Raw genomic sequence first — 26,421 nt, forward strand, 5'->3', positions numbered from 1 at the left:
AACACTCCATGAGATATGGCTAAGGTCGTACTAGACATCACATCAAAGAGTATTTCTTGTGTGTCATCTCACATTTGGAAGAATTCTCAGAAAAGCAACTCACAAACATTCAGCAGTTCTTTATATGCAGCAACAGAGCTGGACAGGTTTCAGTGCCCTCAGAGGTCAACTCCTGACAAGGCACTATGTCTTCTGGGAGATCTGACTCTCTGATTTATATAAGTTTTAAAAAATTAGTTTATCCTGCACTTTTTGAAGGTTGTGATTAAGATCACAAACTTTGGAGTCTATTTTTTTTTCTATTAGTTTTACAAGTCTGTCCTCTTTTCTGTATCCCTACTACTACTGTCCTCTCAACCAGAGCTTTTTTTTTTAATTGATTTTATTTTAGTTTTTAAATACACAACAATGGAATGCATTACAATTCTTATTACACATATAAAGCACAATTTTTGTATCTCTGTACATAAAGTATGTTCACCCCAATTTATGCTTTTATACATGTATTTTGTTTTTATGCATTACAATTCTTAATACACATATATATCACGATTTTTCATGTCTCTGTATATAATGTATGTTGACACCCAATTCAAGTCTTCATACATGTACCTTGTATAATGATATCCTTACATTCCACCATCCTTGCTAATCCCTTGCCCCCTCCCTTTCCCTCCCACCCCTCTTCCCTATCTAGAATTAATCTAATCCTCCTGCTCTCCCCCCCACCCCACTATGAATCAGCCTCCTTATATCAGAGAAAACATTCGGCATTTGTTTTTTGGGTATTGGCTAACTTCACTTAGCATTATCTTCTCCAATGCCATCTGCAAATGCCATGATTTTGTTTTTTTTTAATGCTGAGTAAAATTCCATTGTGTATATATGCCACATTTTTTTTTACCCATTCATCCACTGAAGGACATCTAGGTTGGCTTCACAGTTTAGCTATTGATGTGGCTGTGTCCCTGTAGTATGTTGTTTTTAAGTCCTTTGGGTATAGTCTGAGGACAGGAATAGCTGGGTCAAATGGTGGTTCCATTCCCAGATTGCCAAGGAATCTCCATACTGCTTTCCAAATTGGCTGCACCAATTTGCAGTCCCACCAGCAACATATAAGAGTACCTTTCCCTCCACTTTTGTTGTTAATAATAGCTGCCATTCTGACTGGAGTGAGATGATATCTTAGAGTAGTTTTAATTTGCATTTCTCTGATTGCTAGAGATGATGAGCATTTTTTCAAATATTTGTTGATTGATTGTATATCCTCTTTTGAGAAGTATCTGTTCAGGTCCTTGACCCTTTTATTGATTGGGTTATTTGTTTTTTCAGTGTTTAGCTTTTTGAGTTCTTTATATACCTAGAGATTAGTGCTCTATCTGATGTGTGAAGGGCAAAAATTTGCTCCCAGGATATAGGCTTTCTGTTCACCTCACAAATTGTTTCTTTTGCTGATAAAAAACTTTTTAGTTTGAGTTCATCCCATTTATTGATTCTTGATTTTAATTCTTATGCTATAGGATTCTTATTAAGAAGTTGGGCCTAATCCCACAGGATGAAGATTAGGGCCTACTTTTTCTTCTATTAGACACAGAGTCTCTGTCAACCAGAGCTTTTTGCCACCGCCACCAACTGCCCTTTCCTGACCAGCCTCCCTCTGCTCCCCCATGCTGTTGATGGGCTCTTTTCTTTGCAAATATGATCAGTCATGCTCAGAATCCTTCAATGGCTCCTAGCCTCTAGGATAATATCCAAATACCTCTGCCACCCACCTTAGCCCATCTCTAAACCCTTCCTTACTTGTCTTCCCACCTGCTGTCTTAGACCCTAGTCTCTCACCTACAAGACCCCCAATAAAATGCAAACCTCCTCAAGCTCATTGAGGCGCCCATCCTAGCACCTTGTAATTATTGCCTGCCCTCTGCCTCCTTAAAATGCCAAGGCTGGATGACAGGTTGGGCTTTTACCTTGGGTTTTGCCCAACATCCAATGTCTGAGACATAAGTGCATTTAATGATTTGTGAAAAACACTATAGTTCATATGGTGTGTTTTCATATTTGCTCATTTAATCCTCATTCACACTCAGGTGGCAAGTCTTTTCTAAATATATAGGTGAAGGAGGAAACTGAGGCTCAAAAATGTCAAGTGCCTTGCCCTTAGAGCAGAATTCATACTCCAGTAAGAGGGAAGGTGCAGGTCTGAGAGGAAAGTATGGGACTGAGAGTCCTGCTGAACCTAGCTAAATTCCAGCTCAGCCATGGTTAAGACACCTCAACAAGCGACTGCACCACCCTGTGCCCATGTCCTCATCCTTAATCAAGACAGGAATTTCGATTCGGGATTGTTAGGAAAATTAAATAAAACAATGCCTATGAAAGTGTCTAACAGTGCTTGGCTCTCAGCCGGAACTATAAATGTGAGTTCCCTTTTTGACCCCAAGCTTGGCGATCTGCTTCTCCTATTTCTACAGCAGCTCCTCCCTCTCGGAGCTCCCGGAGCCACTGGGGGTGCCAACTGTGGAGCGCTGTGCCCGTCTTTACGCGATAGCTGTTTCGGGTACCAGCGATCCTTAAAGGAGCGCGGGGACTCTGAGCACAGCTTGGAAAGCACAGTGCATGTGGGAGGGGACTGAGGGGCCCAGGGGTTGGGGTTGACTGAAGGGGTCGGGGTGTGGGGGGCGTTGGTCAGCTAATAGAAAATGGACGACCCAAGGCACACACCACAGTGGGGCCCACCGACACCTCCTGGACTTCAATCTTCGTCAAAGTGGCGAGTGCCCGACCCCTTCCCCCTACATCACTCGGCTTTTTCTCTATCTCCCCAGCTGCTGGCAGTGTCTCTATGGTCTCAAAAGACAAGGAGGGTCCCAGGGCTGCTAGAGCGCGTGGACGCTGCCGACTCCGCGCCCCTTGGGAGCTGAGGCCCCGCCCCTCGCGGGCGCCGGCTGGCGGGAGGCGGGGCATGCGCACCCTGCGGCGGGCGCTGGGCGAGGGGCGGCGGGGAGCGCGCGTGCAGTTTCTCTCCGCCCGGAGCTGCGCGGGCGGGCGCGGGCCGGAGCGGGTGGGTGCCGTGGGGCGCGGGCGGGCAGTGGGCGGGGAGCAGGACGCGGGAGCCGGGTGCGCGCCACCGCCAGACGAGTGCGGGTGAGCAAGGCCGCGGCGGCGTACCCACGAGCCCCGAGCGCAGGTTCCAGGGGGATGCGAGGGATCCTGAGCCACCTTGCGGCTGTTCGCAGAGAACTCAAGCGGCATTGACCTCAGCGAGGGGAAAGCGAAGCGGCAGCGGTTGCGAGTCCCGCAGGGACTCACGGGTCGGGTGTGTGTAGTGGGCGGAGGGGGGGACGGCGGGAGCGCGGGGCGCAGACCGGGCGGGGCAGGGGGACAGTGATGAGCGAGCGCGCGGGGAGGCTGCACGCCGCCGCCGCTGCCGCTCGGAGCATCTGCTGCCCAAGCTGCTGCTCACGGCACGGGTTATGGAGACGCTGAATGGCCCCGCGGGCGGCGGCGCCCAGGACGCGAAGCCACAGCCGCCTGGCCAGCACCACCGCCACCACCACCTCCACCCGTTGGCCGAGAGGAGGCGACTGCACCGCGCGCCCTCGCCCGCCAGACCCTTCCTCAAAGATCTGCACACCCGGACCACCATGCCGGGCCCGGCTCCGGCTGCCCCCTCGTCTGGCCGAGCCCCGACACCCGCTGCTCCACGTTCACCTAGCCTAGCGGGCAGGGCACCGCCCTCGCCCGGATCCCTGGCCGCGCCCGGCCGCCTCTCCAGGCGAAGCGGCGGCGTCCCCGGCGCGAAGGACAAGCCGCCGCCGGGCGCTGGGGCCAGAGCGGCAGGCGGCGCCAAGGCCGCCCCAGGAACCAGGAGGGCGGCGCGCACGGTGCCTGCTGAGCCTCTGCCCCGGGCGGGGAAGCCTCCTGTGGCCGAACCCTCATCCGCTGCTGCCAAGGGCCGCAAATCCAAGCGCGGCTTGGGAGCAGCTCCTGGCCGCGCCATCGGCTCCATGCCCCTGACTGCCCCGGTTCCCGCCGTGACCCTTTCTGTGACCTCGGCTGTCGGCGCAGTGCCCCCCGGCTCGCGCATCAGCCACACGGACAGCAGCTCAGATCTCTCCGACTGCCCCTCTGAACCTCTCTCGGATGAGCAGCGTCTGCTCCCCGCAGCCAGCAGCGACGCTGAGTCGGGTACCGGCTCCAGTGACCGTGAACCCCTGCGAGGAGCCCCCACGCCGAGCCCGGCAGCCCGGGGAGCACCGCCTGGCAGCCCCGAGCCTCCAGCGCTCCTCGCCGCGGTCTCCTGTCTCGGTGGCCGAAGCAGTCCAGGCGGGATCCCCCCGGGGTCCCCGGGTCTCGGTGCGGTAGAGGATGCTGGGGCGCGCGTGCTGCCTGAGCGACCTGTCCCTGCGATTCTCAAGGAGCCCAGCCAGCTTGAGCAGCCCCGGCTCCTGTCTGTCCCAGTGGCGGAGGAGGAGGAGCTGCTGCGGGAGATGGAAGAGCTGCGCTCGGAGAACGACTACCTGAAGGTGAGCAGGGGACTGGGCAGCAGGTGTGGAGGCGCTCCTCGGACGGTCCAGCTTTGGGTGGCGCTTCTAGAGCCCTTACTCCCTGAGCTTCACAAGCTCTCTACCCCCTTTGCTCTCCATTTTCCTGACCCAGCATTCATTAGGTCTTGAGAACTTGGGAAAACTTCTGAAAGGAGCGGCAAGACCTGTGGGTCCTTCTCTTCCACTTAGCTTTTCTTGTTTCTACAAGTCTTGCTTGTCTTCACTGATGCCTTTTTAGGGGAGAGCAATCACTGCAAACCCCCCCACCCCCAATCACGTGCTCAGTCTCACCTGCAGGAAAGGGGTGTTCCACTGACACCCAACTCTGCCAGACACATGCAGGTGTGTGTCCATTCCAGAAAATGCATTTGTCCAGGCTGTGAACTTACTGCTCTTCTTGCAATTACAGAAAGAGCTAGGAACACTCATTGCCTCTTTGAGGCTCCAGAGAGCAAGGTATGTGGGGGTGGGGGAGTGGAAGGGGAGTTCCAAAGGTGACCATTTTTAGCAGTAAACTTTAAGTTCAGAGTTGCCTGGGTTCAGCAGCCCTTTATAAGCATCCACCAGTAAGTTCTTATGTGTCAGGAGAGGACACACCAGCTCTTTCCAAGGAATCACAGCCTCTGCTACACTGCCAGCAGGGCTGCAGGCAGTGGCCTCTTCATCCTGTTAGCCTTGGAGTGCTTAATCCCACTTCATCTTTTCTCCGTGGAGGAGGACTGGTTGTGGAAGCCAGGGTTTAGACCATGTTGGGGTCAATACAATTTAGGTGACTAGAGAGAAATGAAGGGGGGCTATGCTGAGGGCAACTTTTAATTTTTCATAATCCTCAGGTTAGCAAATAGCTTCAGGGGTATAAATTTGTTTGTGTATCTGTTAAGGTTTTAGTGAACATCTTCCCAAGATGCAGGAGGGCTCTGCTTTATCAGTGGGTTATGTGATTTGTTTTTTCAACAAATGCTGAACCTGCCTGATTGAGGTCCAGGTTTTGGTGGGTGGGACTGAGACTTGAGTGTTTAAGGTGATGATGGTACAGTGTACAATTCAAGCTGGAATCAGCATCTTAGCCACTGGGTCCTCCTAAACCTCATCAGAAGCTGCTCTAACTAGCTAGGTGCAGTAGTTCTCTTATGCAAAGAATGAGGCGGGTAAGAGGTGAGAAGAGAGCAGATTGGGACTTGGAGCAAGACTTTTCAAATAGTGTCACCTACTCTTATGTAATAGACTACATAGTGAAATTCAAAGATGCTGAAGAGAAAAGGCAACTATATTGTGTGTAGCTGTCTCATGCAAGTGGTACTTTTTCAAATACCCAACAATGTAAGCTCCTGAGAATGGGAATATTGTCTGTCGTTGTAGCCCCAGCTGTTAGTGTAACCCCTGAATACAGTGTTTATGATTGAAAGATGTGATTGCAAATCTATATCATGACTATTAAGCACCAGAAACCCCTGTTGTTATATTTATTACAACCCCAATTCCACAGACAAGAATGCTTAGAACTAGAAACTAATGGGACTTGTCCAAGGTGACCCAGTCATTAAGTGGTGCTGCTTCCATTTTGCTGCTCCCTGAGCCTCTGCTTTTTTCACAGTACGAGGCTGCATCCCTGTTTCCAGCAAGGCTGCTTTTCTCAGTGTTGCTGCTTCAGAGCTGTTTTATTAGCTTACCATGTTGAGCTTTCCTGTGGGACCTCTGTTTTCTTTTCAGGAGAAAGGGCCATAATGAACACCTCTCTGCTAGCCTGTGTACCAAGGGCCATACAAAATCCCATAGGCAGCGTTTGATTTGCTGGAAATGTTCAGTTGCAATTTCCTGGGGAGAAAGTGTTATGACCATCTGTTTACTAAGCCTGAGTCTTTCCCAAAGATTTTACTCTGACAGGAGAGAGAATTGGGTGGAGGGGATCTGAAGGAGGCTGGGAAACCAGAATGATTGCATGTATATGAGTCTTATGTCCATGCTTGGTCATTCAAAAGCTTAAGTAAAAATAGTTCAATTGGAGAAAGATATACCAGAATCCTGGTGGACTTTTCTATGGGTCAGTGACCTTGTCCACTTGTGGAAAAATTGGGCTCCAAGCATTAATGAGCACATGGGGCAGACAGTAGTCATTCCTTTTTTTGCACATGGTGGTTAGAGTATACATATTATATACCGAAAATTCTCTTTTTCTTGTTTATGTTGCTCAGGGGTCCTTTTTTTTTTTTTTTTTTTTTTTTTTTTTTTTAATAGAAAGTAGATAGAAGTGCTGCCTTGACCAAATACTTTCTTAGGGAAGGTTGCACCAAATGTTTGAGATTAGATGTAGCATCCGCCTGTTCAAATAATATCTAACAAGAAGAAACTTGGTTTAGAGATTTGATTTCCATGTATTTTGGAGGGTTGGGACCATATGGAACATTACATTCTTTTCTGAATCAGTGCTGTCCCCAATGCTTTTGGCAATAATATCTGTGGCAATATTGTCACAGTTTCAGAGCTTGATTGACCAAAGTATAATCAAACAGAAAAATAAGGCCATCACTCCTCCTAATGGGAGGATGTCTCAATGATCAGGAAATTCAAATGGAAATCTTCTGGCGTTTAGCCTGCCTTCCCTTGTGCTGGGTGGGATGTGTAGAGTCCCCATTCCTAGTTTCTGTCTCTTCATCAAGAGGGTGACTAAATGAAAAGGGCAAAATTAATCAATCCCAGGGTCTGGCTTTGGCATGAAAATAGGGAGAAACAGGCTTGGATTGTTGTTCAGCTTCTGATGAACTTAAGAGATACCTGGAAGTATTCAGAAATTAATGTTAAGTGGCCCAGTTCAGTTATTCCCAGGCCTTTGCTTCTTCTAAAACAAAATCCGGCACACTTCTTGATGCTGAGGACTGTCTTCCACAGATGCTGGCGTGTTTCCTCCCTGTCAGGCTGCCATGACTGTGTTTTGCTCGAGTGCTCTGGGACATTCAGACAAGCCGTAGTGCTCACTGTCAACATATTAATTATGTCCTCTGTTTCCACAGGCTTTTCAGGAGCATGTAATCACTTCGAGTTTACTGGCCTATTTTGAAAATGCTTTTAGTGACCTTACTGGTGATGTGTTCATAACCCACCCCCAGATAGTGGACCCTAGCTGTGTTGATGTCCTTCAGGGTGAGACAGGATTGGCTATTTGTTTTTGCTCTGCGTTCTTAATTATTTCATAAGAATTATCTTTGGTTAAAAGAAAAGTCAGTGCCAGATCTAAGAGCAGATTACTTTGATTTCTTGGGAGGAATAATTTCCTAAGAGAGATCAGTGTTGGTTTTCCCTCCCTCCCTCCCTCCCTCCCTTCCTTCCTTCCTTCCTTCCTTCCTTCCTTCCTTCCTTCCTTCCTTCCTTCCTTTTTCTTTCTTTCTCTCTCTCTCCCTCCCTCCCTCCCTCCTTCCCTTCCCTTCCCTTTCCCTCCCTCCTTCCCTCTCTCCCTTCCTTCCTTCCTTCCTTCCTTCCTTCCTTCCTTCCTTCCTTCCTTTCTTTCTTTCTTTCTTTCTTTCTTTCTTTCTTTCTTTCTTTCTCTCTTTTTTTCTCTCTCTCCCTCCCTCCCTCCCTCCCTCCTTCCCTTCCCCTCCCTCCCTCCCTCCCTCCCTTCCTTCCTTCCTTCCTTCCTTCCTTCCTTCCTTCCTTCCTTCCTTCCTTGTGGGAGGATCAAACCCAGGGCCTTGTGCATGCCAGGCAAGGACTCTACTGAACTACACCCCTAATCCCTGAGGTTTTGATTTATAGGTTGGGGTGTCCCCCCACTGATTAAGCCTTACCATCCTGTTTCTCACTTGGGGTAATAGATTTTTGAGTTTCAGGTTCTAACAGGGTTTGTTATATTTGGCTGTCTGGATGCCAGGTGCTCAGGGAGTCCTGGAAGGGGGGACATTTGGAGTGGGGAAGCTTCAGGGCAAAAATAAGCAGCTCTGAACAGCTCAAGTAAACACCTTCCTTCCCCTTCCCTATCTTTTGGAAGGGTTAATGTGGATTGCGTTCCCTATATCCTGATATTCCACTTTCTACACCCCTTTCTTATTCAGCCTATGGAAGCATGGCTATAATAATCTTAGGTGGCAAGATAATGTTGACTTAGGGCAACTAGCCTGTCAGCTTCTGGCCAGACTGTCACTTGGTAAACAATGGCAGTGGGTCCCGTGCCTCTTTAGCTGTTGCTTGACTCTGCAGAGAACATTTCCATTATCCAGGGGGAAATGAGGTGGATTGTTTGCATATTACAATAGACAAGATTTTCTGTCTGCAACTCCTAGAAGATGGGAGTTATTGCAACAGTATACACAGGGCTTCTGCTACTGTCTAAATTAGGTCTATTTAAAGAGGAGTTATTAAAATAGAAATAGTTATAGATTTGGGGTTGTTTAAAAGACGTTGAGATACAAATATAATCAGTATGATCAAAAGGTTTTCTTATCACTTACACTAAGAAATCATGAATTTAGTCTTTATATTTGTGGATAAAACTAGCCTAGAGGTTTTCATTAAAATAGTTATTTTTAATCTTGGTTTATTCATTTGTAAACACGGTACCTCATTAGTTCTCTACCATGACAGATGTGTATATATACATGTGTGTATAATAAAGCTTGACTTGTTCTCTGTATGTAAAAAGGGAATAGTTGGACAGCTTTCCGCTTCTTCGAGAATCCATTATATATAAAATATTTGAAAAATACAATTAAATTAGATTAGATTAGCTTTTTCAGTGGGATAATAATACAACATATAAATATCCAATAGATCTGTTGTTGATTCAGCATAAAACTATTGTTTAAGAACAATTTTATCCTTATTAATTTCTACATATAAAAAGACAACAGCAGTTTCCCACTTTTATTTACTGTCTCTAAATTATTATCTGCCAAAACACTATATGACTATATGTTCTGTTTGATTTGATTTTCTTGAACATGTAAGTGGCTGGCCTCATCAAGGTTCTGGGGTATAACATTTTCTAAATTAGAGCATGCCCTCAGAAAATTAATGTAATGTTAGTTTGAAAATCACTATTCATCATGACCCTAATCCAAATAATCACACTTTTTGCTTTTCAAGTGACTGCTGCCAGCTTACATGGTTTATAATTTCTATCTCTCATAACTTCCTTTCACCGAACCTGAAAATTGCTTTTTTCCAGATGCCACAGAAAGAATTGAAATAGTGGCTTCAGTTCTATCTCTGTAATGGACATGTGTTGGAGGGGAAGCATTTAAACTTTGTGATTCTCAATTTCCTCATGTTTGAAATGAGTGTATTAGTATTTTTGCTGCACATTGCAGTGATTTCCTGAAGACCAATTGCTCTAATGGATGTACTTATACATCGATCATTTTCAAGCTCTAAGTGCTAGGCTGCTTTTAGTAGTTTACACTGATGGTGGGGTTTTAAAAGTACAATCGAAAGTCTGTTATTGTTTCATCTGTCCCAGTTGTAGCAAATAATTTGTAGTATTTAGTGGAAAGTGCATGCTCATGTTTGGAAGCAGATAGCCATGGATGCAGTCTGGCTTCCATACACATTAACCAACCTCAGCTTGGTTTCCTTATCTCTAAAATGGGGGTAGTGTGTTCCTGGCAGGGTTATGGTAGGGTTGATAATGAAGTTAAAGTGCTTAATAAAGGATGTCTTCGGTTTTAAAAATTTAGATAAAATGTAAGTTATAAAAGTAGTGGTTCAAATATGTGCAATTATGGTCCCTCCCTAATTTTCTTTTCTGGGCAACTAATGTTGGTGGTTATTTATGCCAAAAAAATATTAGCTGTTTATGTTGAGCATAGCCTGCTCAATGATTTGAAGGCATGGGTGTGTCTAGCCCTTAAACTTTTTTTTTTTTTTTTAAAGCCTAGGATGGTTGTTTATACATCTATAGACCAGTCTAGCATTTAACATTAGGGCGGATGGGGGTCCACCCTAATTGCAAAGTCTGAAGGCTGCAGAACATTTTTATATCTGGAAGCTGTATTTTGCATCTTCTTTTGGTTATTTCAAATTTTAAAAACTTTTGCTTGAGTAACAGGTAATTTCAGGTTTTAATGATTTTGATTTTTTAAAACATGTTTATTTTAGGAGGAATAGCAATCACAAACAATTCCTTCCATTAACAGAGGAGCTGAATCACTATGTATTTATATGTCTATATACATGTTGATTTATTGGTATAAGTTCAGGTATTATTGCTTGTATTGATCTATTTCCTATTAGCTACTTCTAATATTCAGAAACAAGCATTGCAGTTAGGCTCTTTCTCAAAATCTAATCTGTCCGATCGATAGGGCAGCAATGAAACTTGGCCTTGATTTTTGAAGATTCAGGAATAACTCTCTCTTTATGAAAGAACAACAACCATAAACCCATTTTAAAGCCTTTGGTCTGTGGTTAGCCTCCTCTAGCGTGGGGTAGGCTGGGGATACAGTTTCCATCATCACAGCCTCAGTGTAGGGATCAGGCATCTGTGACAGCCTCCTCTTGGTGAGGCGTGGCAAGCACTTTCCTGAAAGAGCACTTTCCTAAGGAGCCCGGCCATTTGACCACTGGGGAGTTGACAAAGCAATCTTCTTTAACTTGGGTTCTCCTTGATAGTCCACTGAAACAGCTTTCATTTTGAGTTATGGTCACTTGTGTAGGACATTCTCTTATTCAGGAAGTGTGACCAGAGTGGAGAGAAGCTGCAAGCTGGGGTCAGGGGAATGAGCTGCCATATTTGTGCTCTTTTGGAGACCATTGCATACACTTGAGGATGACTGGAGAATCATCTTCCCCCCATTTTGTTCCAACTCATATTTTCCCATAGGATTCCAAGTTTATTTGTTGTGTTTCCTTAACTTAATATTATCCAGGATAAACTCATCTTTAAGAGATTTCTTTTGCCAGGCATGGTGGCACCCAACTGTAATCCCAGAAGCTGGGGAGGCTGAGACAGGAGGATTCTGAGTTTGAAGCCAGCCTCAGCAATGGCAAGAGCCTCTAAGCAACTCAGTGAGGCTCTGTCTCTAAATAAAATACAAAACAGGGCTGGTGATGTGGCTCAGTGGTTGAGTACCCCTGAGTTCAATCCCCAGGACCAAAAAAAAAAAAAAAAAAGAAAAAAAAAAGAGAGATTTCTTTCTGTTCAGTATCTTGTCTACCTGAGCCTTTGATGTTGGGAAAGAACTTGTGTTCTTTACATAAATTTCTAGGTTTAGAACAAATGTAGGACTAGCAAGAATAGTAAGAATCAGGGGTGAATAGTAGGGCAAGAGTTGACAATTTGGGGTGTCTGAGAGAGTTTTTTTCTGGAGCCTCGATATTAATTAAATAAATAAATAGAAACTGAAAGCATCTTATTCTGGAGGCATTCAAATAATTAATTATTGAACAAATTAAGAAAATTTCTAAAATGCTTTTCTTTTTGTTTTTAAAAAAATATTTTTTAGTTGGAGATGGACACAATATCTTTCTTTATTTTTATGTGGTGCTGAGGATAGACCCCAGTGCCTCACACATGCAAGGCAAGCACTCTACCACTGAGCTATAGCCCCAGCCCTAAAATGCTTTTCTTCATCTCTTCCAAATTGCCCCTCATTAAATCATAAAAGGTTACTTCAGTAGAATGTATATCCTGTATACTGCTGCTTTATTTATGGGTTGGGGAAGTTTTCACAATTAGGCTGCAAGACCAAAATAAAGCAAAGGTGTAGGAAGTCCAATTTAGTCATTTTGTTGATATGGTCTGTGTGTGTGTTGACTGTTAGTGTGTATTCATTTCACAAATACTTTTTGAGAGGCAGATGTGTCCCTTATGTTGCTCTGGGTGCAAAGAAGATGCTAGAGGCAAGGTTTTGATCCTTGGAAGCTTTTAGTGTAGATAACAAAACAGTAAATAGGAAAAAAAGCACAAATAATGTTAGATGATGATCATAAGTGGGAAGAAAACCGATTAAAGCCGGAGGTTAAAGACAGTGGGGTTCCAGGCCTGGGGTCAGGGGAAGTATGGACTACGTGACTTCCCACATTATATGACAGAATGAGCTCCCGGAGACCTGCAAGGGGACAGCAGGTGAGACCTTGTGTCCTCTGCAGGCAGTCTTCAACTGGAGAGGCCCAGTGCCTTAGGGAGGGAGTTGGGGGTAGACTTGAAAGAAAGAAGCCCTGGCCGGTTAGGGCAGGGGGCGGGGTGGTCTGATTTACATATTAAAGGATGACTGCTGGATGGAGCTGGGAGGATTAGAGGGCCTGAGGGGAAGCTGGAGCCACAGCGTGTCTGTATGGCTGAGGGGCTGGAAGCCTGGGTCAGGATCCCAGAACTGGGGCCTTGGTGTTTAAGCTGGGGGAAGAGTGCAGGCCCTTTGGGAAGAAAACAGCACTCGCTAATGGTGTGGCTCTAGAGGGCAGAGGGCTTTAGGGGGGTTCTCCTTGTCAACAGTTTATAAAGATTTTAATTGGCTTTATTTGCACTTTTTCAATTAGGCAGCACTTAGTTCCATAAAATCCAATGAGTGTTCCCATGTGCTAGGCAGAGATTTGTTTTATAGAGGGAGAAGGGCAGAAGAAAGCAGAAACAAAAGAACAAAGAGCAGATGGTGGTTTCAATGTTACTTTCCTTGTAAGGCAGGGACAGGGAGTCAGAACCATAGACAAATAGCTGATTAGTTAACATCAGGTTACTTTAGGCTACTTTCCCACCCCTAAGGATTAAAGCCCAGGGAACTTCATTATTATTGAAACTGACCTGTTGATGGGGGGCATTCTGTTATTATCTCTCTCCTGATTGCTTAGAAGGTCACAGAATAACTTAGTTTTTATTTGGTGACATGGAATTTAATATGAATGATATCATTTTAATTTTTAGCCTGGTCTGTTGGGGCCTAGTGTGGGAACTTAGTCCAAAACAACATTTATAATTTTTTTTCATCATCCGGTGTTCAGATTGTTTTCGTGTTGGTGACAAAGAATAGAGATATGGGAAATAAAAGAGAGAAGAATGGGAAAAATATAAACTCCATGTATATTTGAAGGATATGAACTCAATGTGTATTTGAAATAATGAAAAAATAATGAAAATGTTTCATTGTTCAATAGAGTCATGTAATCAAAGCTGAGATTTGTATTGTGGAAAGAGTTTTAGAGACATTTGCAAGTATGCTATATTTCCAGGGTAGTTAAGATATTATCTTATTAAAGTTTATGTTCTTTGAAGGTAGAGTTTGTCTGAGTCATCTTAGTACCTAACTTGTGCCTTAGAGATACAGGTTTAGGTCAGTGTTGAGTTTCACTCTAAAGATTTAGTTATCTGCAAAGTTGATTTCATTTTTGATGGTGTCAAGAACAAACTGGGAGTGGAATAGGTTCCAAAAGGCTACAAAGAATAATACAGGCTGGATTTTAGTTTCTTTGTCTATGAGATTTGAGCAGACATTTGGTAATATTATTTCATGTGAGAAGTATTATATCACACAGACATTTCATGAGCTGATGGGATAGGATGGTGGATGAAGGAGAGAGGTGCCATCCTTTCTAGATGGGCGTCACTCATAAATATGCTCTGTCTGGTTTCTTAGGATGAGTTGGATGAACTCCGTGCTGAGATGGAAGAGATGAGAGATAGTTATTTAGAGGAAGATGTTTACCAGGTGCAGGAACTTCGGCGAGAACTGGACCGTGCTAACAAAAACTGCCGAATCCTGCAGTACCGTCTCAGGAAAGCAGAGCAGAAAAGCCTGAAAGTGGCAGAGACTGGGCAGGTGGATGGTGAGCTTATCCGAAGCCTGGAGCAGGACTTGAAGGTGAGTAGGAGGGGTTGATGGAGTGGGCATTCCCAAGGGGCTGCTGTGTGCTGCATCATTTGTCTGAAAATGTAACTTCCAAGACCTCTCATGTAAGGGCTCTACCACTAGTTTGCTAGGGATGGGGTTGGTTACCCCGCAACCCCATCCCTAGCAAACTAGTACACATGTTCCTGATGTTCTTTTCCTGCTTATATCTTTCTCAATAGATGTCAGCGTACTTGATTTACTTTATGCTTTAAAAGGTATGTGTAGTTGTATGACTTTGAATGGACCAAGATTTATATCTGTCATAAAAGGGACTGAACTAAACCTTAAAAAACATCATAATAATGAATCTACAATGAAAAATAATTAATACCCGTCATTTGGCCTGACAGTTGGATAGAAATTGTACAGAGAGCTGGGCACGGTTGGCACATGCCTGTATTCCTAGTGGTTTGGGAGGCTGAGACAGGAGAATCAGCCTCAGAAACCTCGAGGCGCTAAGCAACTCAGTGAGACCCTGTCTCTAAATAGGGATGGGGATGTGGCTGAGTTCAATCCCCCGTACCAAAAAATTAATAAATAAATAAATAAAAATAAAATAAAGAAAATAAATTGTACAGAGATTTCCTAAAGATCAGAAATATTTTTTTAAAAAAATCTATTGATCATCAAGACAGTCAAGAGCCATTCTTCAAAGCTGACCATCTCCCTTAATTATTTTTATGGTTATTTAGGTTTCTGGGATTCAGAAAGCCTGAGATTGTCATATTAAAGTGAGACTTTTACAGTGGTGATTTAACTGAAGGAGTAATAGGATAGTAACTAATTGTTCAAGTGTCTATGAAAATCAATGACAGGAATGGGAATGAGGTGAAGAAACCCCAGACTTTGTACCCTCTGCTCACCGTACAGACAGCAAAGCTTCTGCCATGACCTGGTTATCAAATCATTTATCTAGATTGAATTATGCATAACGTCCTCCTCCTAATGGAAGTACTTGTGAAATCTCATCTAGCCTTTTATTACAACAGGAAAAGAATCTTTATAATTCCTTTGCTTTTAGAAAATAGAAATGTGTACTTGCTTTGAACATTCCAATGTTTCAGCCAAGCTAGAGCCATAGTAGAAAATTTGAAACTTCACTACATTGAACATTTACTGTAACAGAATTACTTGATTTGTTTCTTTCAGCAGACAGGCTTAGGAGTACTTTAGGGAAAAGAAGTATTGATTTGTTTATTAATATTTTTAATTTATCATTTAAAAGCATTGAGCCTGGGTGGGATTAGCATTCTTGGTGCTTTTCTATGAGGAAATGGTGCTATTCAAAGTGGCCTTTCAGTCCACATAAAAGTCTTATTCTTCCTCATGATATTAACTTCATATTTTAAATTATAGACTAAATATCCCTATGTGAAGTGCTTGGACCAGAAGTGGTTCAGATTTTGGAGCATTTCAGATGTTGGAATTTTGGATTAGAGATGTTCAACCTGTAATACCTTCTTTGGTTGAACTTATGTCTGTTAAATATTGCCAGGGCCTTTGCTATTTGGTAGGATATCACTGGACTTAATGATTCTGTCTCTGAAGTTGTCTGAGTATACCCTTAGCACATAAAAAGCTTCACATTGTGATGATGATCTCTGTGTGGTTGATGCAGGTAGCCAAAGATGTATCTGTTAGATTGCACCATGAACTTGAGACTGTAGAGGAAAAGCGTTCGAAAGCTGAAGATGAAAATGAAACTCTCCGACAGCAGATGATTGAAGTGGAAATATCCAAACAGGCCCTCCAGAATGAGCTGGAGAGATTGAAAGAGGTAATACAGAAATACGTGGGCATTCCCCCTAGGGTTTAATCGTTAGGAACTTGGGACTCTGTATCTCTGTTGTGCTAGAAAGCAGGAGTACATAAGCTGCAGAGGCCTGTTTGTCTGGCTCAGGGGCTAAGAATGGATTTTACATTTTTTCTAGCATTGTAAACCAATAAACAAAAACCCACACAAAATAAACCTGCCAAGAGCAAGGAATGGAATAAAGATATGGTGGTTTTTGGTGCTTGCAAAGCCTAAAATATTTATTTATTTATTTTTAATAATTTTTGTTTAGATGAGCTGATCATTAAACCCTTCAATGTGTCGGTAGGGTCTCTTTTTACTGGAATACAGAATTAAGCAGTAGCTTTTTACTTGAGTATTTTCTTTCAATGAGCTGAAAAGTTGTTTTGGCTGCCTGTTAAAGTTCTATAAACAGATAATAAATTGCTACCTACATATATAACTATTATTCAGTCAATATGATTTACTTATTGGCATTTTTTAATTTTAGGGAATGATTATTTTAGCAATGTGGTCTAGAAAATAGTATATGTGTATTTTTCATTTGTATACAATAATGTAAATCCTAATTTGTTGATGATTTCTGTTATACAATTGAAGCTGAGTGTTTTCTTGGAAAACATCCTGCATATTGATGAAGCTAAATATTATTGATGAAGGCTTGAAGATGCTGGTTCAAGCTGGCATGTTACCTGCTGACAGCTTCACTTGGCAGTTTTATTTTTTTGGTGTGGGGGAATATGTTTCCTGATTTACCCAGTCATTCCCCATCCATCCAAATGTCCTCTACAACACTTTGTTCAGGCCTGACACTGCGCTCTGCAGAAGAATATGTGCACGTGCGGTACAGGTCTTGCTCTTGGGGTGTCTATGCTTTAATCCGGCACAAAGAGCAAAATACAAATAATAGCAGATAAGTGAGTGCTGCTGCCTCTTGGATTCTCCCTCACTGCCTCTGCTCTCAGCAATGCACAGCCATCTCAACATGCTTTTTCAGGTATCCCATCTGCCCCTAATGCCCTCTGGAATGCAAGCTCTGTGGGACAGGGATGCAGCTTTGTCTGTCTGATTCACTGGGGGTTCCTTGTGCCTAGAAGGTGCTGAAGAGATGAATAAAGGGGGAAGATCACAGCTTCCTGGGGCACCTGGCAAGCTTCTGAGAGCTGGCTTTCATCATGGGTGACCCTTGCTCTCAACTTACACATGAATTTGCTCCCTGATGAGAGGGACTTTGTTCTTTAATTGTGGATCTTTTTCTTCCGAACTTATAGTTCCTGGTACTTTTACTCTCTCCTTTTTTTTTGGTCTAAATTTTCTTGATGGTATGCTGTAAACTGTTTTCCTTCTTTTTTTTTTTAATTTTAATTTTTTATTTTTTTTCCTTGTTCATTATATATCAAAAGCACAAAGAATTCCTTACTTATCATTTCCAATTTGAGTCTGATGTTGCAGGTATAGAAAACAATTTAGAAGTATATTTTATAAGTTGATTTGTTTGCGCATGTTTTTTGTGTTAATATATAAATATACATATGAAAATGTATATACAAACATATATAAAATATATAGTCATCCTTTAGTATCTGTAGATTTATTCCAGGACCTCTATAGATAGCAAAATTTGTAATGCTCAAGGCTCGTTTATCAAATGGCATATTTGCATGTAACTTATGCATAATCTACCTTTATACGTAAAATTATCTCTAGGTCACTTATAATACCTAATACAATATAAATGTCCTGCAAATAGTTGTTATGTTGTATTGTTCATGGAATAATGACAAAGAGTCTGTAATATTCAGTACAGATGCAGTATATTTTTCTAGAATAGTTTCAACCCATGGTTTAGTTGCCTCTAGGTATGGAACGCCCTGGACACAGAGGGCTGACTGCTTGTATTTTTCAAGCAAGCAAAGATTCTTTTTCATACATTTAAATCAATATGTGTAGGATTTGACATTACTTTGAAGAAAACATTGAAAGCAAGGCCAAAGTGAGGCAAGGATCTTTCAATAGCCTGATGTTGGCTCAGGGTGGATATGAGAAGTGGAGAGATCAGCCCCTCCCTGTATGGGTTAAAATTACTCAGAGGGATTGCTCAATTGGATGAAATAAGTATTTTATCTCCAGATTTGCAGTCAGACCAGTGGGACTGCATATTTATATCAAACTTCTAAATGAGTTGTAAAACTGACAGGAGTTTCAGGAGGGTTAGAATGCTGATAGATTTTGCTGGAAGCAGAGAGTGATGACACCTACTGATACCAGATTCAGAGGTTTTGTGGGAGATATTTATTGCCAATTGTTTGTCTCTGTGGATGGGATATTTTCAGACAAACTAGAACAAATGTACTATGAGTTTTTCTGTAGCATAAGCATAAGATTTTTCTGATCCCAAACTTTGCTGCTACTCATTCACCTCAGAAGTTTTGTAAATGAATGTGGGACATCCTTAAATAGGCAAGGACAGTTCATGTTTTGTCTGTGTCTGAGTAACAGAAGTTATTGCAGATGTACAGATCCTAATTTGTTGATGATTTCTGTTATACAGTTAAAGCTGAGGTCAGTGAAACAAAGCAGCTCCATGCAACTTCATCTCTGCAGCTGTCCCTGGGCCTTCTCCCTAAAGCTCCAGACAATTTTCAGTGGCCTGGTGGATATCTCTAATATGAACTTTTCCTAGCACTTCTGACTCGGCATGTCCAGATCAAATTTACCGCCCCTCGTGCTAACCTGTGCCACCTCCTGCCTCTCGTGTATGTGTGATGGTGCCACTATCCTTTTAGTCACTGAGGCATATGATGGCAGTGATCACCAACTTTCTGGTTCTCTATCTTCATTTGCTTGCTAAGTGCTTTAGGTTCTGCTCTTCTGCTTTTGTAGTTTTAGGAATTTTCTTTCTCACTGACATATGATATAATGTGGATGGACTTTGAAAATTTGCTAAGTCAAAGAAGCCAGACATAGTGTATGATTCAATTATAGTAAGCACCCAGAATAGATAAATTCACATGGATGGGAAACATTAGTAGTTTCGGGGCTGAGGTTGTGGTTCAGTGGTAAAGTGCTTGCCTAGCTTGTGTGAGGCATTGGGTTCGATTCTCAGCCTTCATATGAATAAAGTCATTAAATAAAGGTCCATTGACAACTAAAAAAGTATAAAAAAAATACAACAACAAAAAACATTAGTAGTTTCTAGGGGTCAAGGAGAGGGAAGAAGGGTGACTAACTGTGTAATGGGTTTGGGTTTTGTTGGGGGGGGTCATGAAAATGTTTTAGAATTAGATAAGGTGGTGGCTGCATTACATTGTGAATGTACTAAATGCAATTGAATTGTTCACTTGAAAATAGTTAATTTTATATTATGTGAATTTTTAAAAAAATATTTATTTTTTAGTTGTAGTTATCAATACCTTTATTTTATTTATTTATTTTTATGTGGTGCTGAAGATTGAACCCAGGGCCTCGCCTGTGCTAGGCAAGCATTCTACCACTGAGCCACAACCCCAGCCCCATATTATGTGAATTTTAACTTCAAAAATTTTTGTCTCTATTGTAGCCATATTTTCATCTGTCTCACCTCAGACAAATTTGAAGGCTGACAGTGTACATTAATGCTACACAGTATTTCTAGTTTTTCTCTTCTACATCCCAGAAGTGTTCCTCTGTGCTTAAACAAACTTGCCTTGGACCCAAGTTGTTAACTCTTAAGAATGACATAGGGGACCATTACTACTTGACCCATCTTCTTTCCCTATTGGGTTTCTTATTACTTGGCTATAAATCCTGGAGTAAAAGAAAAGAGCATTTCAGAAGGATGACAAGGGACTGTATCCTCTGGTCCTCATGGAACTAATAGAAGTATATTATGGAAAAGTTACCTTCTCCATTGATGGATAAGGAGACAAGAGGGCTGACCTTTCTAGAATTATCCCTTCTGGCTAGCCAGATTGCCTGCTTGCACTCTGTTGCCTGTTCACGTAGGTGCCTACACATCATTCCACTTGTGCAAAGCTCAAATAATTGCTTCCTTCCCCTGATACATTTATTATTGCACTCAACTCTGGGGGAATATCTCAAAAATTGAAAGTGGTTAACCTTATCTTAATTTCCACATCTTAAAGATTGATGATATGCTTTCTTTCAATACCATTTCATTCTGTCTTCAGTTTATTGAGTGCCTATTATAAAGTAGACCCAAATAATAAGTAGCTATGTTAGTTAGTTGGCACTTGCAAGGGAGAGAGACATGTGATAGATCATGCCAGTGAAGCAGGATTGTTGAAAAGGAGTGTCAAAAGGCAAATTTAGTGATGTATCTCATTGACTTGTATTTACCATTCATAAATTGTGACAGCTTCCATTCTGCAAGATAGAATGAGAGCTCTTGCTGGTAGAACAGTGGATTTTGTAAAGTGGCCACTGAGAAAGAGAATTCTAGGAAAAGAACCTGATGGGTCAACTTCAGGTTGCTTCTCTGTTTTTTCTATAAGCAGAGGGGCTTTCATATCATGTTGGCTAAAACTGGCTTTTTGGAGGTTTGAGTTTCGTTGGGTGCTATTGCCTCTCTCCTGTTTTCTAGTAAGATCAGATAGACATTTTAGTTTTGATGTGGTGGTGTGGAGCTTCATCATGAGTATTCCATTTTGTTCTGGTCTGGTGTGGTCAGTTAGCTTAATACAGGAACTCAGTCCAAACCCATGATCCTTTGGATTTTTTAACTGTAACCCATACAAGAAATGCATTTTATATCATTATTCAATATACAAACACAAACAAAGATTTTACAGAGAGATGCTTATCTTTGTCATGGAGTGGAGTCTGATACTTTAAGTTATACTCAGTTTAATTCATTTTTTAAGGGTGGTTATAACATTGACTTAGTTCATCAGTGGATTGTTGCAGTTTGGAAAAGTTTGAAAAAAATCGTTTGTTAATTGAGTTGTTCACATTTTCTGTATCCATAATCCTCCATTTTAATTGTGAGCTTTAATTTTCTTCTCATAATTTGTCGAATTTTGCTTTATTTATTTTGAGACCATATTTTTATTAAAACATTTTAGTTGTATATGGACAATAATGTCTTTGTTTATTTCATGTGGTGATGAGAATTGAACCCAGTGCCTCATACGTGCTAGGCAGGTGCTCTACCACTGAGCTACAACTCCAGCCCCGAGACCATATTTTTAAATGTAAACAGTTGAGACTATTCTTTGTGATAAATTATTGTCTTTTAATTTGGTAATGACCTCTTTGTTTCAATTTTGCTGAATAGCTACTTTTTCTGCTTTAATCGTCTACACCAAATTTCTTTTGATTATATTTGCCTAGGGTAGCTTTTCTGTGATGCCTTTGGTTTCTGTTTTTCTGGCACTATCTTTTAGGTGTATTTAAAAAATTTTTTTTCGGTAGGGGCTGGGGATATAGCTCAGTTGGTAGAGTGCTTGGGTTCAATTCCTAACACCTCAAAAAAAATTGTATGTATGGATAGAATGCCTTTATTTTATTTGTTTATGTAGTGCTGAGGATCGAACTTAGTGCCTCACACATGCTAGGCAAGCGCTCTGCCACTGAGCTATAGCCCCAGCTGTGTTTTAGGTATATTTTTCATGAATAGAATATAGCTATGTTTTGAAAAAATGGAATCTGAGAATCTCTAAACTGATGGATTTGATCCATTTATATTTATTGTGATTATTGATATAGGCAAATTTGTCCCTATCATTGTATTTTCTCTTCTTTATTTTCCATGATTTTTTCTTCCTTTCTTTCTTTCTTTCTTTTTTTTAAGCGTTGATTTCCTTTTTAATTAACTTTGTAATCCTTATGTTTTCTCTCTCTGGGTTGGGAAGTTACACATTCTATCTAAGAAAGCTTCAACTCCAATCAACTCCTGTCTTTCATATTATTATTATTTGGTAACATTTTCTTTAGAATTATCAGTTAGTCTTAGGTGGGGCCTTCTTATGTCAGCTGTTCTTATTTATTTAATCCTCCATGTCACTTAAATGTTCTCAGTGTTTTTAAAAAAATCTTTTTATCTCCCTTTGCTACATTCTGGTTGACTTCTGCAGGTCTTATCCACACTACTAATTCTTTTTTGTAAAAAAGACAATTACTGTTTTATTCTCCATGAAGTTTTTCCTTTCAGTGAATTTACCTTGCATTTAAGAATTTAAAAATAATTTTGCTTGTTCTTTTTCACAGAATTTTCTCTTTTCCTCATTGTTGCTGTTTGTTATTTTAAGACTTCAGCAGCTTTAAGTCTTAGTCTTTCAGTCTGTTCTGTTATTTCAGGAGTTCTTGGTGTTATTAATCCTTCTGTTTGTCAGAGATCCGACATTCCCTCACTCACAGTGGGTTTTATTGCAAGCTCATCATAGTGGGAATCCTGTGGGGTCTGCTGATTGTTCTAGTGAGATTTTTCCATTGGTCTTTCCTAGAGGCCTCAGTTTGTTTGATTGGTTCAGACACAACTTTTAATTTCTGGCTTGAGGAGTTTTGTATCAAATGGGTGATGCCAGTGTGGCCATCACACCTGTGTGTGGCATAGGCCTAGGGCATTTTTACACTTCAAAAGAGATTGTTTCTATTCATTGGGTTCCTGAGGGGGGTGGGGCTTATCCTCTGCCTCCCTTAGTGATTTTTAGTTCTTCCTCATTGGGTGCACCTCTCAGCCAGTTGTCTGGGTGCATTACCTAAAGCCTCTTCCTATGCCTCTGGCTGGTGACTTGTACCGTTTCCACACACATCCCCTGATACTCTTGTGTGCTAACTGCTCCGTTTTTCAATCTCTATTCAATGGTGAGGAATTTCCCCCCAAGTTAAGCTGTGTATACGTTTTTGTTATTTACATTTATCTAGCATTTCTAACTATACATTGGGAGGAGGGCTTAGGATAACTTAATGTGCTCTATTACCCAAACTGGATTTGATCTTAGGGTTCAGCAGAAACCTCCCAATAGCAGCTCTGGAGCCTCGGGGGTAAGCATGCTAACTTCTAATCACAGCTTGGCCCTGTCTCTTCCTCCTGCTTTACTCTCTGCCTCAATTTCCTCAACCCCCACTGAACTCCAAGCTGCTTTGTACACATGGGTTTTGCTGTGTCATGGCTTCTACGCACTTCTCTTCTCTCTGGACATCTTTCTTCTGTTTTCTCAAGCAGTGGGCAAGGACTTTCTGTGTGTGTCATTATATAGAAACTGTCAGAGCCAGAAAGTTTGGACATTTAGTTGCACAGACATAATGGTTTGCTGCTCTTTTGCTTCAGTGCAGTAAAATAATGTCTGTGCTTCCAGATTTATGGTTTCCCTCTTAAGCAGAGATTAGCTTGGGTGAGCCAGCAGAAGCCTCTTTGGGCAAAGTCTTGTCAGGGCACCTCCTAGGACACTGACCATGCTGTAGGGTCAGTAGGTCATGAGGTTTTTCCTGGGCAGGTGTTTTGTGTGTTAGCTCAGGAAGGAATAGAGCAGCACCTGGTTTCATTTGCTAGTCACTGAGTGTGTGTGTGTGTGTGTGTGTGTGTGTGTGTGTGTGTGTGTGTGAGAGAGGGGTGGGGTGGGGTGGGGAAATTCTAGCAGGAGATCAGGAAGGAGGGAAAATTTGGTGTCTTAAATGATATCCCAGTTATGCGGCCTGCTAGGTTAATAATGAGTTACAATGAATTGCAGAGTGGAAGAAGAATTGGGAGCGTCTGGTTAAGCCTTTTCCCAAACACTGAAACTTGAGAAGAGTCTGGTGTGTGATATATATGTATGTGTGTGTGTGTGTGTGTTTGCATGTGTCCCCACAGGTGTATCTTTGTATTTGTGTGTAAGTATCCCAGTGTCTCGGTGTGCATACATTGCTGTGTCTGTTTCTGTGTGTGTGTGTGTGTGTGTGTGTGTGTGTGTGTGAGTGTGTGTCTGTGTGTATGTGTGTATCTGTACGTTTGGGTGTTCAGTGTCTGAACCACTTTTGCCACTGCTCCTGTGAGCCTTTTGTGTCTTTTCTTGCAGAACAGGAGGGCAGGGGTGACCAGCCTGGAAATGCAGAGTGCAGAGGCCCATGGAGTGTTAGGAACAGGGCAGCAAATGCAGAAAGACTTGGCATAAATATTTTCAAATGCTTAAGCTGTAATGGAACAGTTTTGGCGGCTGGAAAGAAAGGGTGTGTGTGTTCGTTAAACAACCATAAATAGTACTAATGGCTGATTCATGCTGCTGCTGGGAGGATGAGACAGAGCATATCACAGTTAGTTCTGGTCAGTAGGAATCCATGTCCTGGGAGCCAGTTCTTGTCAAAAATCAAGACAAAATCCTACTGAGGTCTTCTGTTACTCTAGGAAAAGTCCCAAAGCTCTCTTCTTAGTGCTCACCTCAGGCATCTCATCCATCTGGCTTCACAGTGACCTTGTGAGATGAGCAGGGTTTTCCTCATGAGGAGCTGTGGTTGAGACCTCAGGAGGAAAGGCAATTGTCTGGTTCAAGTGTGTTCTAGTTTATTGGGTTATGCTAGTTAATTGAGTTCAAGGGTCAAAGAACTATCCTACCAATTTGTGTGACTTCTGTTATGCTGGAAAAAAGAGAAAATGGTGGCGATGGGAAAGGAGTAGGGAAAGGCAGGAGTGAGTGTGTGTTTGTCAGATGGAGTAAGTGGGTGTATTAGTCCTATCTATACCAGGACCTCAGGTAGTCAGCTTTCCATCACTGTGTCAAAATGCCTGAGATAACCAGTTTATAAAGAGGAAAGGTTTATTTTGGCTTAAGGTTTCAGAGATTATAGTCCATAGTCACTTGGCCCTGCTGCCTTTGAGGTAGTACATCGTGGTGAGGCAGAGAGTGTGTAGTGGAGCAAAGCTCCATGGTAGCGGGGAGGCAAAGTGAGAGAGAAGAAATGGAACATCCCAATATTCCCTTCAAAGGCATGTTCTCAGTCACCTAATGCCCTTCCAGTAGGCCCCACCTCTTGAAGGTTCCACCACCTCCCACTAGCACAACAGGCTGGGGACCAAATCACATGGGCCTTTGGGGAATGTTTAAGATCCAAACCATCACATCAGGTTGACTGGGTGTTGGAGCCTGGAGGGTGGTGAGGTGCTTGCCCCACCCTCTCAGGGCCTGGTGAGGACGTTGAGGTCTGGGAAGGCTGAGTGAGTTGTAGTTAGGCAGCTGCCCGGGATACAGCAGGGTTCTCACCCAGGCCTCTCCACTCCCAGCAACCCTCCTCTTTTTGCTCTTTCCTCCAGATCTTCCCTCTGGAGTCACCTCCTACATTTTGTTTGTAGATTTAGAAAGAGGCTAATTATTAGACCAGAACTGGAGGGGAGCCCTGTGGAGTCTGCTTGGAGCAGGGTCTTTCACAGGGTGCTCCTGTGTCTGATGTGGGGACAAAGAGCAATGGGCAGCTCAGGTTCAGTCCTCAAGGGTAGGCAGGGAAGGATGCCTGCATCCTTCTTTGACCCATGAATGTTTCTATATAAAATTAATTTCTACTTGTCGTAGTATTTATTATGCCTTTGCTTTCATCTCGACATTATAGGAGGAAGAAGGAAGGTCAGGTTGACAGGAGGGAGCGTAGCCCCCTCAGCCTCCCACGCCACCCTGCTCTCCCTGACAGGTTTCATCCAGCGTCATGGTCTGTACCTCTATTCCCCAGGATTCCTCCCTGATTCCCACCTCTGCCAACGATGTCTTGCTCATTCTTTAGCATTCTCTTGGAGATGCCACCTCCTCATGGAAGGGTTCCATAACTCTTTTCCAAACTCTGAATAGGCCTTTCCATGTGATGAACTGCTGCATGGTTATTGTGGAAAACCTGAAAGATAAAACTAGTGGGAAAAAGTGCTGGTAATTTGAATAATCCCACGATATATCTTTTTTGCTTTTTTTCATATGAAACTGGAAACTATAGGGCAGAAATAAGAAAATGATCAAAGTATGATTTCACAAATCACAGCATTCACTGTGGTAGAAGAGATTTTCTTTCTTCCTTTTGGTTCACAGTAGAAGGGGGGTAGAATAACAAGAACAAGCTTACAGAGAGACGACATTTGACAGACAAGGTACCTTAACCACAATAGTGAGAGGGTTCCAGTATAGTTGTATAGTAATCCCACCTTATCTGCTGTTTTACTTTCCCAGGTTTCTGTTACATGAGTCCATCTGTAGCAGATAATATAAAATGTAAATTTCTAGAAATAATGCACAAGTTTTAAATAATTTTTATTATAATATGTTTCTATGTTTGGTGCCTTTTATTATTTGTTATTGCTGTTAATCTCTTACTATGC

The 26,421-nt window shown here is 42.4% G+C and overlaps 1 protein-coding gene across 12 annotated transcripts in view; it reads left to right on the forward strand.

The window, feature by feature from the left end:
* Positions 1-3,354: 3,354 nt before the first annotated feature.
* The window catches only part of LOC101965481 (microtubule cross-linking factor 1), a 126,432-nt gene continuing 103,365 nt past the window's right edge, over positions 3,355-26,421 (forward strand). For 7 of the 12 annotated variants that reach the window (XR_013429708.1, XM_078030388.1, XM_078030395.1 and 4 more), the window contains exons 1-3: positions 3,355-4,526; positions 14,102-14,326; positions 15,975-16,133. Coding sequence is in view for 11 of the 12 variants with exons in the window: in XM_078030388.1 (XP_077886514.1) it covers positions 3,474-4,526; positions 14,102-14,326; positions 15,975-16,133 (1,437 nt within the window). In the remaining variant the exon portion in view is untranslated. Of the gene's footprint in view, positions 4,527-4,906; positions 5,004-14,101; positions 14,327-15,974; positions 16,134-26,421 lie in introns of those variants that run through there. The other 5 variants (XM_078030392.1, XM_078030391.1, XM_078030394.1 and 2 more) reach the window with 2 other exon arrangements.

The sequence above is a fragment of the Ictidomys tridecemlineatus genome, chromosome 13, assembly GCF_052094955.1.
Source record: "Ictidomys tridecemlineatus isolate mIctTri1 chromosome 13, mIctTri1.hap1, whole genome shotgun sequence".
NCBI classification, from domain to species: Eukaryota; Metazoa; Chordata; class Mammalia; order Rodentia; family Sciuridae; genus Ictidomys; species Ictidomys tridecemlineatus.